Source organism: Neomonachus schauinslandi, chromosome 4 (genome assembly GCF_002201575.2).
Source record: "Neomonachus schauinslandi chromosome 4, ASM220157v2, whole genome shotgun sequence".
Taxonomy (NCBI): domain Eukaryota; kingdom Metazoa; phylum Chordata; class Mammalia; order Carnivora; family Phocidae; genus Neomonachus; species Neomonachus schauinslandi.
The window spans coordinates 156,841,651-156,860,945 of NC_058406.1; the positions used below are offsets into that span (position 1 = coordinate 156,841,651).

Here is a 19,295-nt window from a genome sequence, read left to right on the forward strand (position 1 = left end):
GAGACTGAAAAATGAGAAGGAACCAGCAACTCAAATAGCATTCCAGCTGAAAGGATTAATATGTGCAAGGGCCTTGAGGATGGAAGGAGCTTGACATGTTTGGGAACCTTGAAGGACACCAAAATGACTATAGCATGAGCAAGAAATAAGTTAGGCCAAGACGATGAGTGGCCCAAGGTGAAGTAGGAGATAGACACATGCAGGACCTAATGGGCCATAGAAAGAAGCTAAGAAATTCATCCAGCCACAGTGGGAAGCCATTCAATTATTTGAAGGAAAATGATCTATTTCTTTTATGCTTAAACATGCTTGTTCTGGCTGCTGTAAGAAGAATAGGTAGTAGGAGAGGGAAGTCTTACTGGGAGACCAATATGGAGACTTTGGCAGTAACCCAGAAGAGGGATGACTAAAGATCTGGTGGTGGAGATGGAGAGAAGTGGAGAGATTTAATACAGAACTTAAAGGCAGAATAAAGAGAACTTGGGGGCGCCTGGGGGGCTCAGTCGTTATGCGTCTGCCTTCGGCTCAGGTCATGATCCCAGGGTCCTGGGATTGAGCCCCACATCGGGCTCCCTGCTCAGCGGGAAGCCTGCTTCTCCCTCTCCTACTCCCCCTGCTTGTGTTCCTACTCTCGCTATCTCGCTGTCTGTCAAATAAATAAAATCTTAAAAAAAAAAGAGAGAGAACTTGGGGCACCTGGGTGGCTCAGTCATTAGGTGTCTGCCTTCAGCTCGAGTCATGGTCCTAGTGTCCTGGGATTGAGCCCTGCATTGGGCTCCCTGCTCAGCGGGAAGCCTGCTTCTCCCTCTCCCTCTCCCCCTCCTTGTGTTCCCTCTCTCGCTGTGTCTCTCTCTGTCAAATAAATAAATAAGATCTTAAAAAAAAAAAAAAAGAGAGAACCTGTTGATGAATTAGAAGTGGAGAGTCTTGCAAAAGAAGGGATCAACTCTAACTTCCAAGTTTCTGGCCTAAAGAACTGAGTGGGGGTAGGGGTGCCATTTACAGAGATAGAGAAGGTGAGAAGGAAGATTGGGGTGAGTTTAGGAATCGAGAATTTGTTTAGGGACATGTTCACTTTAAGATGTGCCACAGGTAATGGATAATTACCTCCAAGAAGCTAGTGGTATATTTAAGTTTGCAGTTCTGGGGAAGGTTTGGGCTGGAGGTAAAAATAGGAGAGTTTTCAGGGGCGCCTAGGTGGCTCAGTCAGTTAAGCATCTGCCTTCAGCTTGGGTCATGATCTTGGGGTCCTGGGACCGAGCCCCACATTGGGCTCCCTACTCAGAGGGGAGCCTGCTTCTCCCTCTCGCTCTGCCCCTCCCCCCATCCCATTCATGCTCATGCTCTCTCTCTCTCTCTCATAAATAAAAAAAAAATATGGAATTTTCATCATATAAATATTTCATCTCAAGGGAATGGATGAGAACACCTAAGGAGATCATGAAAATAGAGCAGAAGGAGGCCCAACTCCATTAGGCCTCTGGATAATCCAAAATTTAGGATTGAATAGGAAAAAAAGAGACTCTTCAAGGAATAGTGGAAAAAGAAATATTAGAAGAATTCTATGTCAGGAAATCTGAGCTAGAATGTTTCAAGATAGAGGGACCATAAAAAAAGACGAGTATGTATACGTACCAGAATGCATCATGCTGAATATTTATATGGATAGTGTTATATTATCCTTTTAAAAACCCTTTGAGGTAAGCCCTGTTATTAAACCCATTTTACCCATTTTAGAGAGAGATTAAGTAGTTTGCCCATGATTCCATAATAAGGAGCCGAGATCGAGAGCCAGGCATGCTAACTCCAGAGTCCATGGCCTTAACCTCTGTGCTGTCCACCTCCACAAATACATCCTGCAGCTAAAAGGTTAAGAGGAATGAAAACCAAAACGTCACTTTGAGTTTGACCACATGACCTAAATGTGTCATTTTCTGAAAGCGGCGGGTGCAAAGCAGAGTGTTGCACAGTGAATGGCAGATGATGCTGAGCGCTGTAAAGGGGAGAAGAGAAAGCAAGAAATGGGACGGTACCTTTAGAAAGAAAAGGACTTGAAAGGACAAGTCATGTTAGCCCCTGGTTAAATGCTGGTGGGAATGGTTTAGCAAAGAGGGCGAGATCAATGACCAGAATGGGAAGCAGGTAACCCGAGGAGTAAAGTCTTGAGAAAGTGACCTAGGAGGAACATTTTCTCCCTCTCCTCCATCCCTTCCTTTGGGCAGAAAAAAGACATTTCCTTGTTTTCTGAAGGATTTAAAAGAGAGCTTTGGCTGTTGATAGCTCTGCCTCCCCAAAGGAAGAAGAGGGGCATCTCAGACTGTGGCCCAGCCTCCTCTGCCTCCTCTCGCTGGGACGCGCTGCCCACGGGTCAGCCTCACCAGGGCACGGCGTCTCCAAGCCACCCTCTTATGATGGGGTCCCTGACACCCATGCTTGTTCCTCAGTTGGTTCAGGACTCACAGAGGGAAGAGAGTGGTTAGTACATTAAAACCTCAAGTATAGAGAGAGGATGCAATTGGAATCAGAAAACACATGGAGAGATGGGCTTTAACAAGAAAAGGACCACATTCTCTTCTGCAATAGGAAAAAAAAAAAGATTTAAAATAGTGGGGAAAGGTAAATGTAGGTTTATTGAGTTGCCATTGGGAAGAAGACAGTGATTTCTTTAATTTTAAATATTATATGTTTAGCTGAAAAAAGTCTAAAATCCAACTCCATTGTACTAAGGGCCTACATAGCCTTCATGTATTAAATTACTATCATCTGAAGAGAAGAAACCTGTAACAGATACCCCAGTGATTTTCAAATTGGGGAAGAGGACATAGCAGGCTCTATCCAAGGTGGCTGATTGGAATCTAAATAGTTTCCAATAAAATCATTTTCAATCACTAATACAATCAACAATACAATCTTACATTTAAAAACCATAAAGCATCATTTTCATTTGAAAACATTTAGGATGACTTATGGATTTTTTATATCTATCAAAGGATGATCTAAATTTAAAGAGGTAAAGAGGGCTCCTGGGTGGCACAGTCATTTAAGCATCCAACTCTTGGTTTCTGCTGAGGTCGTGATCCCAGGGTCATGAGATCAAGCCTCGGGTCTCCGCAATCAGCGCAGAGTCTGCTAAAGTTTCTTTCTCCCGCTGCCCCCTGCCCTCCATGTGCTGGCTCATGCTCTCTCTCTCTCTCAAATAAATAAATAAATCTCAAAAAAAAAAAAAAAGGTAAAGAAGCAATGGATTAACCAGAGTGATGTTTTCCATCAAGATCCTGAATTAATATGTAAACACAAGACCTGCATTTTTCTGTAAATTCATTTCCTGATTCTTGAATCTTCATTTGGGGAAATTAAGATGGGAGATTGTTGTGCTACATTGGCATTTTAACTATAAACCATTGGGCTTTGGCCCAGATGATCATTACCTACAGAAGCTATCTTGATTAAGTTCAGAGTTGCCTTATGTTGTACATAAGCAAAACTACATTTTAATCAGCTAGTCCATATGTTTTATACAGATAGTGTGTAATAGGCCCTGTCGAAAATAGATTCCTTTAATCAGCAATGTTGGATAGAAGCCTAAATCTTAAGATAGTCTTATTTATTCTGATTTCTTCTTCCTAAAATGAATAAACAGAATGCATTCAGTGTGGCAATAGCATGTTACAAATCACTTCATCAAAGGTAATAAATTAAATTTCATCTCTGTGAGTTATTGTAGAGGACTGTTTAACATTTACAAGAATTTGACTTCCAAATCCTTCAAGCCGTAATCTTTGGATATGCATAATGTGTTTGTACTTTCAGGATTTTCCAGTTGAAAGGCTTTGAAGTTCCAAGGCAAAAACTGAAATAAATTGGAAATTTGTGTAATTTCAAGGTGAATGCTTGTAATATAGTAGTATAATTGGAAAGTACATGGAAGGGGAAACTCATGAAAATGTTACTACTATTAACTTAGTGCTTTGAAATTTCATAGTAGAAAGATAATATGCAAAATTCTTTTTTTTTTTTTAAGATTTTATTTATTTATTTGAGAGAGAGAGAATGAGAGGGAGGAGGGTCAGAGGGAGCAGTAGACTCCCTGCCGAGCAGGGAGCCCGATGCGGGACTTGATCCCGGGACTCCAGGATCATGACCTGAGCCGAAGGCAGTTGCTTAACCAACTGAGCCACCCAGGCGCCCCAATATGCAAAATTCTTAATGAGTGCTCCAAAAACATTAAGTAGGTATTTCTAATCAATAAAATTAAAATATTTCATCTTTAGGTTGTTTAAAAGCAGTAGATCCTGAACTTGAACCCAATTCCAGAGTCCTTGCTCCTTCTTCTTCTCCATGCCACCACTGAAAAGTTTTGTGTAAGGATATCAATTTATGAAAGTACAGAGTGTTTCCTTACCAATTACAAGACTGGATTTAGTGAATAAAGAATTGAAATATTGTTCACATTGGTCATAGTATTGATAATGGAGATTTTGAAACTATTTCCTTTTTCTAAATTCAAAAACACATTCCCATAGTGGAGTGGGAAGAAGGCTATCTTAAGTGAATGAATTAAATTGATCATTGTATCTGCTCCCAAACTGTCCAAAGTCTTACTCTTTCAGTTTATTTTCATAGATTTTTTATATGTGAACTTGCTTGTCTTTTTGTATTATTTCTTGTGGTTTTTTCCCCCATGATGAGATCATTCATTCATTCCATAATCTATTTACTTATTGCCTACTATATGCCAAGAACCATGCTAAATCCTAGGAATAAACTGATGAACAGACTAGGATTTCTGTGACTGTAGGGATTAAGTTAATCTGGTGGTAAGGACTCCTAATCAAAAGTGCTTCTTCCTGTCTCTCTTCTCTCGGCTGGTGTAAACATAGGGATATAAATAAACCAGCTGGCAAACTTGGAGGATTTGGATGTCTTTTTCATGAAAGGTCAATAAGAAATGTTCACCTTTTATGTTAGGACTTATTAAACTCTGGAGAGGCAGATTGGTTTGGGATTTAATTTCTGGCATTTTTAGCATAGAATTAGGTATAAGAGCAATGAATTCATGTATGCTTCTACATAACTCATGTTATAGACACTGGCCTTGCCCTTCGCAGAGTTGAATTCGGTTGCATTTAACAAGAGAATTTCTAGCAAACCATTCCTACATATCATTGCACCTGTGGCTTAATTCTTGAATTCTCTGTTCTTTGTATTTCCAAAAAGGAAAGCATAAATTTCTTAGGATGAATACAGGGCTAGAAACATGTCTTTTTATAACAAGGTACCTAGTTTTGGTGTCCCATTAACTGTCTAATACCAGTTTGCACTACCAAAGGATACTTCTGTTGAAACATTTTGCATTGGTTTAGAATTATAGAAGATTGTGTAATTCCTGATTCCACACTAATGAGATTTTCTGCTTCGTTCCTATGTTGGGACCACCAAGAATAGTATGGGCACAGCACTTACAAAGCGGGCTGTGATTGGCATAGTCTATATCTTAATGGATTGTTTTTTTGTTTGTGTGGTTTAATGCATAGATGTCCAATCTGTCATTTTTTCTGGTTGGGCTTCTGAATATGTTTGGTTTTTTTTGCTGAGTGTGTGATTTGTTTTTAGCTGCTGATTTTTAGTCAAACTGTATAGGAGGAGAAACAAAAGGCCTTAATTTTGAAATGTGAAATTTTTTTAGGCATTTGCTCTCAAAAGCTCTTTTTGAGTGACTTGAGATTTTTGCAGCAGCCACAGTATCCAACTTGGAAAAATCTGCATTCTCAACAGCTTTACTGCTTTAAAAAATATCCTTACACTAGCTCTTTTAGGAAGCAAGGAGCCAGCTTTGCTAACAGTAATGAGTTGTGCAAACCACAGATGGTCTTCTTGTTGGAAATTACTGGAAAGGACTAGAAAATGTTGGGTTTTAGGGGCACAGCCATTTACATACGTCCTTGTATATATGTATACATGCACGTTTGTTAGTATACAACAGATTAATGTGGTGAAGAGTGAATTTGTATAGCTAGTACCAGTCCTGTAGATTTCTGGAATTTTGCAAAGTGCTTTCACATGAGTTAACACATTTTATGTGCACAAGAACTCTCTTGGGTAAAGTAGGCCGATAGCATAACTACCACCATTGTGGGTAAGAAAATAAGAGGTCTAGAAAGTCCAGGTTCTTGCCAAAAGTCCCATGGCTGGGAAATGTCACAGCTGAAATTTCTCTCTATCCCCTAATCCCAAAGCATGGCCTTTTGGTCAAAATGTACTGGTGGGATTCCAGTGTCCCTAGTTTTTAGCCCTCTTTCTCTAAACCTCAGCTCCCTCCTCTAAAAATAAGGAATATGATACTACCTCATACGTTTATAGTGATCAGTAAATGAAATAATGTATATATGGCCTGTGCCCTGCATATTATAAATGCTCAGTGACTGTTTATGTTTGCTTGTGTTTTTGTTTAAAGCAAATAATACTCACTACATGCTAAGTGTTTTAAGTGCTTTTATAAAGGTTAACTTAATCCTCATGTCAATTTTATGACACAGGTGTTATTAATACCTCCATTTTACATATGAGAGGGCCAAGGCAAGGAGAGATTAAGAAAATTTTTGAAGGTTACAAGTTAGTAAATATCAGATTAGGGATTCAATTCCAGAGAATCTGGCCCCATGTCCATAGTCTTAACCACTCTGCTATTATTCTGGAGGCACACAGTCAAATATATGCATATGTGGCTTTTATATTCTATTGTTTTACCACTTTAAATTCCTCTGACCCAGGGAATATTCTCATTATACTATAGTAGCTTTACTCAGCTGTTGCTACTGTACCCCAGGGCATCCTAAGCTTTACTAGGTGTATAGTAGAACGTTCGTTTTTGTCAGATAGCTACAGAACTCGGGAAATACCCAGTTAGTTCTAATAAAGGTACAATTTGAATTCCATTTAATGGAAGATGTAATTCCAGTGAAGAACTCAAACTAAATGAAACCATTTTTTTCCTTATACATTTAAATCATACCAGTTTAGGCTTAAGGTAGATTCTATCATGTAGTATTAAGGCAAAATAACAAAACTATTAGAAGATTCAGAGCCTGGCAGACAAAGAAGGATGACAAGCATTGCTTGGCTATGGCTGGAATGGAAAATGATAGAAGGCTAGTGATAATAGATGAAAACCCTACAATGTGAGAAAAAGGAAAGGGGTGCCCAAAAGACTATGGCAAGTAATAAACAATAGTAATAAAGGGCTAAAAGTAAAGAAGCTTAGAGAAGGTGTCTCCATGGGTAAAGCTCTTGAAATAGACAATCGACCCAGATCTTTGGGAGCTGTCCCTCTATGGTTGGCAATGTGAAGCCATATTCAGTCGCTGCTGGTGCAAGCCCTGAGAGTTGGGGTGTCCATTAACTCATTTAAGCCAAAAGATGCATGCATTCTAGCCAGTGATTTGGAAAATGCATGGAAGGTTTCTCATGTTTCTAGTAAAGTAGAAATAAATTATGTAAAATGAAATTTAGTTGATTACTATGAGGGTAATCCCATTTAAATTAGTTGGTGTTAGAAGTTTTCTGCCACTTACTTTTTTCTCTAGTTCCTGTGACTTCATTTCATCATTGGCCTACAGGGCTTCCCTTCCTCCTTGGAGAACTAGTTGAAATTGGCATGAATCCTATTTTGACAGAGTAGGAAGGTCAAAGCCCTCCTCATACTTCCTTTCAAGTTTTTGTCCTTTCCATGGTTCTCTGGGCTCCACCTCTGCTTACGAGTTTGCTATTTTAAGTCAACTCACAGAGATTTAAAAAATATATGCACTCAAGCAAACTATTTATTGGATGGATTCAGTTGTTTTCCAAAAGATCTGGGGACTCTCACAGGAGAGATACCACATTGTACCCCACACGGAAGGCTCCCATTTAGCTTAACCTTTATCCTCTGCTCCTTCCCCCAAATCCACACTGCAGAAAAGGTGGGACCCCCCACCTTACAAAATGCATTGCAACCTCTGAGTAGTGCAGCAGCGAAGGATCCCAATAAGCTGTTCTAACTTCCTCAGCATCCCTTAGAAGTTTGAAGAACAAAATTCTGTCCTACCTTACATCCTTTTACAAAGAGATTGGAACTTCCATTTATTGAGAACATCCTCTGTAGGTGCTCTGCTAGGCACTTTCACCGAGGGTGTTTACTTAATCCACAGAACCTGTCTGGGTATGTTATATCTCCATTTTATAGATGAGAAAACCGAGTCTCAGAAAAGTGTCCAACATTGTTACCATGCTGAAAAAAGGTGTTGGAACACATGTGGAGAAGAGAAGGAATAGTTCTTTTCTGTTCAAAAACAGAGGAAAAAGAGAGGGCAAAGATTATGAACCACTAGATAGTCTGCCTAGAGGCACAGTGCCAAAAGGGATGTCTCCTTTTACTCATTTTCCTTTCTCCATCCAAGATGTCGGCACTCATTTTCCTTTGGAAATGCAAAGCACATTAAACAAAGATTCTTTTCGTGCCAATTAAGAGATTATTTTTGTCTCTATTTGTAATGTTTCATTTAATATCAATGAGTATTTTATCTCATGTACACCTACATACTCCATTATGCTATTTACATTTGTTTAACACATTTAATTAAGAACATTGTTAAAAATTGAGAAAGACTTCCCTTCATGAAATTTGGAAATTGAAGGTAGCAGTTTGCATATTTCCTTGCCAATCACAGTAGTCAATTTTAGGATCTTTAAAGGGGTAATTCAGTTACCCACACAGTTCTGCTTTCTAAAAACATGCACAGGGAAGTATTTTCTTAGGCAAGCCAGTGAAGCTAGTCGCAGTATTCCGGACTCCAGCAACAACAATGAAAACATGACACCCTTCAAGTGTTGATTGGGAAGAGTATCTGGTGAGGAAGGGCAAAAGGAACAGGGAAAATGCCATAGGGCCATTTTCTGCTTGCCTTTGGTCTTAGGAGCCCACAACTACATCCTTTGCTCATTCCAAAGAGGCTATTTGAAAAGGACTTGTGGGACATGGAGACATTTTTAAGTGATGTAGAACTTCATCAGTTGTGGTATCTAGCACTGTCTCAAATCTAAGCTGTCATTGCTGACATGCTACAATATGAGACTTTAATTTAGTAACTCTGATCAATTCTGAAACAGTTTCTGGTGATAAAAATAGTCTATATGACTTTGAGATAAAACTTGTCACACTTACATTTTTGAAAATAATCTTTTCTGAGAACTAGACAATAACTGGCTTTCTTCCTGTAAAATTTAGCACCTTTCCCTTAAATTCTGACTCTGCTGAGCTCCTCTCCCCCAAAAAGCTTGCTTTAGAGTAAAATTCAAATTTGATTTTGAAATAAAGTTTATGGGGTGAGGTATAGAAACTTGACATTAAAAATTATTATAGTTTTTTATAGTATAATTGATGTACAATGTTATATTAATTTTAAGTGCCTAACAATTCTATACATTACCCAGTGCTCACCCTGATAAGTGAAGTCACCATCTGTCACCATACAACATGATTACAACGCAATTGACTATATTCCCTATGCTGTATTTTTCATCCTCTGGCTTATTTATAACTAAAATTTTGTACCTCTTAATCCCCTTTGCCTATTTTACCCAAGAAAATTGATATTTTTGTTGGTGAAAAATGGTCAAATATTGGTGATTTCACAGAGTTTATAGGGTTCAATATGATATTTCTAGTGTAATCTAAGTCTTAGTGTGTCTAAGTGTGCTTTTCTGGGAAGCCATGTTGGGACAAATTAACTTTGTTGCCTCAGTGACCTGCAACTTATTTCTTAACTTACTCTTATTAATTTTGATGCCTTTCTTAGTTGTGTGTAGTACTACTGTAACATTCAGCTCCAGCCTACAAACTCCAGACTAGGACAAGAATGGTGTTATTGGGAAGACCAAGACATTAAAAAAAGTAGATAACCCTGTGCAAAGTAAATCCACATCTCCTCAACCATGTGGTACACTAGGTGATTTTTGCTTGCTACTCCTTGAAGGACATTGCATGCAGCTTGCTTAACTTTGAGATATAGCCTTCAATCAAACTTCCAGCAGAGCTGCCAGAGTGATTCTTTTTAAATTCTTTTAAAGGAAAGGATCCTTCCTTAGATTCACTCTACTTTGGTCATCTTTGGGAGGCTAAAGGCCAATATTATCATTCTATTTCTTTTTACTGTCACTTTTTGTGGCGAGTAGCCATTTAGTAATTACATACAATCTTCATTGTAAATGAATGTTAAAAATTGGTCAATTTCTTTTTTTTTTTTTTAAAGATTTTATTTATTTATTTTACACAGAGAGGGAGAGACAGCTAGAGAGAGAACGCAAGCAGGGGGAGCGGGAGAGGGAGAAACAGGCTCCTGGCTGAACAGGGAGCCCGATGCGGGGCTTGATCCCAAGACCCCGGGATCATGACCTGAGCCAAAGGCAGTTGCTTAACGACTGAGCCACCCAGGTGCCCCCAAAGTTGGTCAATTTCACATGGATAGTATCACATATATCCAGAAAATCCGCAAAAATCCTAAATTATTAGATTTTCACAAAGTAAGCACATCCTGGTACCCAGGACCCAGAACAGGAAACAAAACATTGCTAGAATCCCACAAACCCCTTCATGTCTCCATCAATATAACTCCCAGTAGTTATCCTACCCACACTTTTTAATATCAGAGGTGGTTTTGCTTCTATTTGAACTTTATATTAATGGAATCATACAGTATGTGTTCTTTGGTACTGGGCTTCTTTTGCCCAGCATCATTTTTGTGAAGACATTCCTTGCCGTTGCAAGTAGTTGTAGCTCATTCATTTCCATTGCTGTATAAAGTTTCATTGTACAAGTATTATCACAATTCATTTGCCCTTTTCTACTGTTATTAGACATTTGGGTTGTGTTTGATATTAGGGTATTACAAATAGTGTCTCTATGAACATTCGTGACTGTGTCTTTGTGTGAACATATTGTGTAGGATATATCCTAGGAATAGAATTGGTGATAAAAAGATGCATGCCTTCAGCTAAGCAGATATTGTGAGACATTTGTCCAAAGTCGTCGTACCAATTTAGACACCCACCATCAGGTGTTGGCGAACTCCGATAGCTCCTTATCACTGCAGTTAATAAAATGTCTTTCACATTGAAGCCATTCTGATGGGTGTGTTATGAGTACAACTCGGTCTTAATTTGTGTTTCTCATGACTAATGCTGTTGAGCACTTTTTAACATATTTGTTGGCAATTTGAATAAAGCAGTTCAATTTTCATGAATACTAAATAGGTGATATGTGGGTATGGCTAAAATCATATGGGTGATGGTGAAATTGCTAAAATTTAGTAAACACTGCTTTCATTAATGAATCTTTTACTAATTGATACATTTATTCCTTTAAAAAAGCTTTTGGTCTAGTAAATTCAATTAAATATAAGCTTAAGAGTTCATTATGAATAACCCCCTCTGTGGAATGATGTGAGACTACCAAGGTCCACGTCATGGGAAGCTGCCCAGAGGAGACCATTTATTTTCAATATAACTATTCTTTATAAGACAACAGATTTATACAATACTAATGAAAGAAATATAACAAAAATAATTTTAATGGTTAGATAACAGTATTTCTATAGTTGAAATTTTTCTCAAAATTATAAGAGGAAAAAGGAAAAATATAGTATGATTACTATGTTAACTCAGAGTGTGCTACAGATGGTGTGGTCTAGCAATAAGATACACATTTTTTAAAAAATTTGTTTTGGAGAGGTGGGGAGGGGCAAAGGGAGGAGAGGGAAACCCAAGCAGACTGCGCACTGAGCGTGGAGCCCAACGCCAGGCTCAGTCTCACAACCCCAAGATCACGACCTGAGCCAAAGCCAAGAGTCAGGTGGTCAACTGACTGTGCCACCAGGTGCCCCAGATACACATTTTTAAGTCTCATGATCTTTGACAACTTCTTTGACTCTTGCCAGGGTATCTCTACGACTATATGTATGTTATTATTTGTAAACAGTGTCTTGAGGTTCAGCCCTGATTCACAGCCAAAAACATAGTAATTTCACCAGTTGCTGCATGAATAGTTTCTACTTGTAGATGCTCCAAATCTGATGGTCCTTGGAAGTCTTCTTGCCCAACCCTATTCTCCCACTCAGCCTTCTTCTCCTCCTTCTCCTGTCCCCCCTCTGCCAACATCTGCTTTTATATTCAATGAAAGTTAGTCAGCATTTTTGATAATCAGCAAAATGATCCAAACTCTAAATTTTTTACCGCAAATCTGTAATGCAACCCCTGCTTGTATTCTAAAAACTATGCGATGCCGAGGCACTATGCTCCTGTAGGAGCATATTCTAGGAGTCCTTCATGCTCCCATTGTGAATCTTAATCCATTTTATCTCCTATACCAGAAACCTTGGAATCCTCTTTCTTCTACTTCTTTTTTCTCCTCCCTTGTTATCAATCTGACATCAAGCTTTGGCTATTCTTTCTTTAAATTTTTATTCTTTGGGTAACAGACCCCTATAAAATAAAAATAATTGGGTGACAGGAGCTTTATATTATTGTTGTTTTGTTGCTTTGCTGTCTCCAGAAGGTTAAATATGTCTAAGGTTTCAAAGCTTAAATGATAGAGATGGTGTTTGAACCTAGATTTTCTAACTCCAAAGTCAATGGTCTTAAAACACTATGCTATTACATATTGCCAGAGGAGGCCATTTTTTTTTAAATTTTTTATTTTATTTTATTTTTTTAAAAGATTTTATTCATTTGAGACACAGAGATACAGAGAGAGGGAGAGAGAGCATGAACAGGGGGAGAGACAGAGGGAGAGGGAGAAGCAGGCTCCCTGCTGAGCCAGGAGCCTGACGTGGGCCTCGATCTCAGAACTCTGGGATCATGACCTGAGCCGAAGGCAGACACTTAACCATCTGAGCCACCCAGGTGCCCCCAGAGGAGGCCATTTTTAAGCTGAGTCTAGAAACATGAGCAGGCCTGACAGTGGGGCAGAATATAGAAGAATGTACTGGAAAAGCCTAAATAAAGTCTGGAGGTATAAACGTGCGAAACTTGGGAAATTGCAAATGTCAAGTGTGATTACTGTAACTGATAAAGAATTAACTACCAACTTGTTTTCTATGAGGAATCTAGACTTGAAAAATGACACCTAGTGTTAGCTTCTCAAAGTACCATGAACCAAGAGTAGACTGGGCTTAAGGTTCAGTTACGATTACAAATCTGAAGTTCTGTAGCTTGAAGTATTTGGATTTATCTCATATCATTTATCAGTAATTTTTACACCAAGAGACACATTCCCTATGCATGAGTGGAGAAAATGTTTTATGGATAGCTTTTTGCTTTCCATGTGAGGTCTCATGTCAGCTCTCTAAAATGTAGAAGTGAGCAGTCCATGAGAATGTCTGGAGAAATAATGTGAACTCTATAATTTTTACTGCTAAGATGCTATTATAGATTAAACAGAAAAGCCCTGGCAGCCTCTAGTTACCCAAATAATCATTTCATTATCTCTTTCTGGGTTGCAATTATTTATTTCTAACTAGTGTTTTACTATAGCATTAAAGATACTCCTTTCAGAATTAAAAGCAGTAGCCAAATGCATTATCTTTGTCTGACACCGCATTTTAGTTTGCTGTTAGAAAAATAAAAGTCCTTTATCGCCTTACTAAATTCTAATACCTTTTACCAAAACCTTTTAAAATGATTAGGCAGATTTTTTTCCCCAAATATTTGAAGTTTCACAAATATTTGAAGAATTTAAAATACTGTAGGGAAGGTCTATAATTTCTGAATAAACCTTGTTCTATTTCAGGGCCAAATATTAATTCAATTGTTGAAAAAAATTATGCTGGAGATAAAGTTGAAACAAGTGTCTCTTGAGTGAGTAATCAGCATGTGGTATTCTTTACCTGTAGGTTGAAGAAAAAGTCCCAGTCGGTGGATATTACTGCTCCCGGGTTCAGCCCTCTGGCTGCTGCAGGAAAGCCAACGCCACAAGCCAGTAAGCCCCCCACACCCAAGACGCCCATCATTGAAGAAGAGCAGAACAACGCGACCAATACCCAGAAGCATCCTTCTCGGAGGAGTGAACTGAAGAGGTTCTACACCATTGGTGAGCACCAGACATTTTATGCATGTGAACAGGTGCAGTCTGTCTGAATAGCCCTGTGAATGCGTGGGTCTGCAGTTAAATGCCCCCTTGCTTACAGGACATGGGTATCTTTCTGCTGGTTGATGCGGTCATTTTCTCGTGCAGTTTGAACATGGAGATGCAAGAGCACTGAGAACCTTCCACAAAGTGAAGTTAGAGAGAGGCTTGGGGACCGTCCATGTCCTGGCCTGAGGGGAGTTAGTCATATGTATCTATGGTTCTCCAGTGTGTGAGTTTATGTGCTACCGCTTTCATTTTTGCCCCTCTCAGCCAACGCCACTTCTTATTTATTTGTGTTTCTTCTTTTCATGTTTCCTCCAGGCTTTCAAGTCTGTCAGGTTGTTGAGACAGTGGTTGATGTGCCCCCGTAACTAACAAAGCCATTAAGAAAATAGAGGCTGAGGGAGGACAGATTGCAATGCAGGTGTGCATTGGCCTTGCACGTTACTTCACTTTGGAGGGATTGAACCCCACATAGAACCCATCAGCTAAGGAGATAGTAAACTGGGGTAGAGTCGTGCAGGCACAATGCCCCTTTTTTTGCATAGGGGAGATAAATCTACCCAGGAAGAGGAGATGGAGGCTTGACATTGCTTATTATTTCATTTTAGAGAGATTTGGTCATATCCAAAAGCCTTAAAAGTAGAGACTATGGCTTCATGGTTTACCAAAGTTACATCAAAGGGTCACATTTTATTTGGTATCTACCACCTCAACCCAATATGGGATGTTTGAAAATTTTGTCTCAGCTACTTTAGTGTTCTTATCTAGAGATCACACTCAAGAGGCCAGATTTCTAATTCTTACTCCCACATCAATTTTCTGTGTGACTTTGTCAAGACATGTTTTGTGTCTTTGGGTTAAGTTGTATCCTTCAAGCTTGAAGACATGCCTCCATGTAGGCCTAGCATTGTTTCAGGATATGGCGACTAAAATCACACTTTCCCTTTCTGCCATTTTATGTCCTCTTCCTGTATCTACTCTCTGGTGTCCTCTTTCCTGATGAAGATGTTCAAATCTTATTTTTCAAGAGAGAGCAGGCATGGTGTCTTTGAGGATATCAATAGTCAAGTAATAAGAATTGATATAAGACAGTGTAAACAGTCTTATTTTTAAAACTTACAATAGCATGTTTCTAAAAACCAGTTAACTAGAAAAGCCCATAATGTTTACATAACTGACTCTCTGTTTTCCAGTGTCCTCTCCTTCCACCCTTTAACATGTCGACCACCTTCTATTGCTTTTCCAACTTACTAACTGGCTAAGAAGAAACGGTATTTTGCCTTCAGAAAATAGAGTTTATCATATAAACTCAATGTTCTTTAAAGATGAGAAAATGAGGGAGAAACAATGACAAGCTTGGCCACATAAATAAAGAGATAAGCCTAGAAAATAGAAGTCTAAATGGTGAGTTTGGGTTACAGAGAGAGGAAATGTGAGTTATCATAAATGACCCTACCACTAGTGAATATTTAATTAGTGGACTTGCAACAATTTGATTCATAACCAGTGCAAATGGCATGGCTATTATGTTAAAAGAGATATCTGAATTGTTAACTTCATGTGTTTTTATAACCCCTCTACTAATTTGGACCCGTAACTATTATTTTCAAGGCTGAAATATTAGCAACTATGTAATCGCCTGTATTGAAGGGTTATTTCACAAAACAAGTTCTTTCAGTATCCCTTAATGATATGTGTTGGTAATAACAACAACAACTAAAATTACCCCTTATTGGTAATGCCATATACCAGGCACAAGTGAAGCTTGTTAGGTAGGTGTTCTACTCTTTATGTTTATAGATAAGGGATAGAACCTGAGAGAAGTTAAGGAGCCGTGAGCAAGAGATAGCAGATTCTGCAGATGAAATTAACCTTCTCTTGTGACACTTCAGAATCAGCCTTCAGTTATTCAGAAGGCTACCTGCAGAGGTGCGCCAAATGAGTTTCTATAGGTAATACAGTGGAGTAGTATTTTTACTTCAATTCTCAGATAATCTCATTTAAGGAAACCATGCCAACTAACCCATCCACCAGCCAATGTGCACTTTCATTGAAAGGTATCTTTCAATGTTTCAATTTATGGTTCACACAATTGAATAAAACCTAGGAGCCCTCATGTGGCTAAGTTGAGTACTACATTTAAGTTTTGCAATGAAGAGCAGTACTGTATTTAAGTGAAATAATATATTTAAAATCAAACAATGATTCTGGGAATTAAAGAATTTTCAAATTAAAAAAACTAGAAATTTTTGAAGTTATTTAACTGTCTTTTAGTGGCTGGTGACACAGTAGCTTCTCTAGAAATTTCTTTTTTTTTTTTTTAAGATTTTATTTATTTATTTGAGAGAGAGAGAGAGACAGTGAGAGAGGGAACACAAGCAGAGGGGGTGGGAGAGGGAGAAGCAGGCTTCCTGCTGAGCAGGGAGCCTGATGCAGGACTCGATCCCAGGACCCTGGGATCATGACCTGAGCCGAAGGCAGACGCTTAACAACTGAGCCACCCAGGCACCCCTAGAAATTTCTTTTGATCTCACAGCTGTTATCCTTCATGAACCTATGTATAGGATCTATTTCCTGTTGAGCGGACTCTAAGAAAGACATACAGTATTCTTATATAGACAGTAGATTCGGGTCCTTAATTATTCCTAGTAAGAGAAACATATTAAACCTAATAGCAAAATAATGACACAGCATAAACTCATTTTTTATAAGAGAATTAATCCATCTTACAAGAAGTGTAATAACATTTCATTGATTTGGAATGAGTAGGGGAAAAGCTATTCTCTATTGATGTGAAATATATGAATCTAAAGATAAATTAAAAGGAATTAATCACCCTCCTTGCTTTTAAACTCCCTTGGCCTCTGACACTTACTTGTCCCCCTCATCTTCCTGTGTTGGCATATCTGTCTCCATACCAGGTTTCCATTAGTATGGGTAGGGGATGATGCCGTTAATTTCACTGATCCAAGTACTTCGTAGAGTGTGAAGTACATAGTGAGTGCTAAATAAGTTTTGAGGGTGGTAAAGAGGAGGGAGAAAGGGGGACTAGCAGAGGTTGTGAGGATTAACCTTGCCCTTGCTAGTGGAGGAGAAGAGGAGGAAATCGGCTAAGAGTTCAGTTTAAGGAGGAGCCTTGGAGGCTTCGTTCTAGTTCTTCATTGCTCCTCAGAGAAGGATTGGAACACCTGCTGTGGAGAACGATGAATCAAATAATACTATCTATCTATCTAATCTATCTATCTAGATTAGAGTTATCAAAGTCCTCTTTTATTACTTATGCTATTTAAGTGCTCTCTGAAACTTCACAGAGAAGGCAGACAAGGATGGAACTTGGCCTTCCCAGGCCAAGTCCTGCTGGCTCAGCAGGACTTCCAAACAGGTGTGCTATGGGGGCTCCTTGGCTCTCAGGTGTCCGAATGAATAATACCTTTGGAGCTGTCCTTCAGTTGAGACCTCTCTCCCTCTCAGGTCCTCACCTTGTCATATGAACTGACAGCCTGCTCACCTTCTTTAATCTCCTGTTGACTCTCATGGCTCAGTCTTTGCCTTTTATTCTATCTGTATTAATGTCACTGTAACACCTTCTCTTTGTAAAACACCACCTATGGTGAGTCAGTTCTTTACACAATAATTTCCACTTATATTCGGATGAATGAATTCTGGGTTTATTTGGGGCATATGTATAACTCAAACTCTCCCACATATGAAAGTATGTTCATTTATGAGTCTATTCATTAATTCAATTATATTTATTGAATGCCCACCACATGCCAGGCCTTATTTGAAGTTCTGCTAATAAAAGAGTAAATAAGACCAAGTCCATGCCCTCGGGTGCTTATATTCTAGTGGGGAGGACAGGCTATAAATGATCAGAAAGTTAACACATTGTCAAGGAATGGTAAGTATTTAAAGAAAAAAACAGGTTAAGAGAGAAAGGTGATAGAAAAGTTACTCTGTAAAATGTGTTTAAATCTTATAGTTTTTATTTGATGAATTTTGTCAGATGACCTATACAGTTCTGAGAAATCAATTAGCATGGTTTCAATTACAGGGCATTAGATGTGTTCATAATACATTTTTCAAAGAGTTGTTTTTTACTTTCCTTGCATAGAATTAGGTTTTGAAAAGACTAATGGAATTGACATTTGCAGCATGAAGAAGCAAATGATTCAGGGGAAATTTAATGACCCTCAAGCTTCCCAGCATTGTTGAAAGAAGGGGTGTGCAGATGTTTTTCATTTCTACCAAGAAAAGAATAAGACACGACGCATAGTATCTGTAGTATGGAATATTGAAATTAAATAAAGAATGTGACACGTTTTAGTATATGTTACTGGAAAGTTTGCTTTTTGTTTGTTTTTTAAAGTACAGCTCTTGCCTCTTTAGAATGGTTCAGGAGTCAATTTGCCTAGAGGGAAAGTGATAAGACCAGCTCTCAAAGATCCGAAATGATTTTGATCAATGTCAGGAAGGCCCTGGTATACTCATTCCATGTGCTTATTAATCCCCTGCTTTTGCTCACATGATCAGTGATCAGTGGTGGGATAACTGGCAGCGGAATCTGATGTCTAAGTTGGAATCCCATTCCTCTTGGTAGTTATATGAGCATGCATAGGTACTTAGACTCTCAAAGCTCGGTGTCTTCACATCTTTCCTTTTTTACTAAAGTGCTGTTGTGAGGAGTAGGTGAAATAGTCTGCATGAATGATCGTACTGGTGCCTGGAATGGGGATGTTCTCCATCAGTGTTAGTGAGCTTGTTGTTGCTGTTGCTGGGCATCAAGTAAGCAGCGAGCACACATGATCCCTGGGTGGCATGTGAAGCTTAACCTGGAATTTATGTGATGCAAGCCTCCTATCTTTTTTTTTTTTTTTTAAGCCTCCTCCTATCTTTTGATCCTTGTAGATCTGGTCAACTTCTCTGTCCCGCTTCAAAAACCCTGCAGTGGTTCTTCACTCTCCCCAGAAAATAAGACTGTTGTTCTACAGCCCTTTCGTATTCTGCCCCTACTTACTCTCCAGCTTTCTCTCAGACCCCAGCCCTACACTCTAGCCAAGCCAAATTCCTTATGGTTTCCTAAAGGTGTCCTTATGTATGCTATATCATGGGCTTGATGCTAGCTCTTCTTTCC

At 38.9% G+C, this 19,295-nt stretch overlaps 1 protein-coding gene across 2 annotated transcripts in view; it reads left to right on the forward strand.

Annotated features, from left to right (window-relative positions):
• The window catches only part of OXR1 (oxidation resistance 1), a 355,094-nt gene that overhangs the window by 127,081 nt on the left and 208,718 nt on the right, over window positions 1-19,295 (forward strand). For both annotated transcript variants that reach the window (XM_021688747.2, XM_021688750.2), the window contains exon 2: window positions 13,923-14,119. In XM_021688747.2, the coding sequence (XP_021544422.1) occupies window positions 13,923-14,119 (197 nt within the window). The remainder of the gene's footprint in view (window positions 1-13,922; window positions 14,120-19,295) is intronic.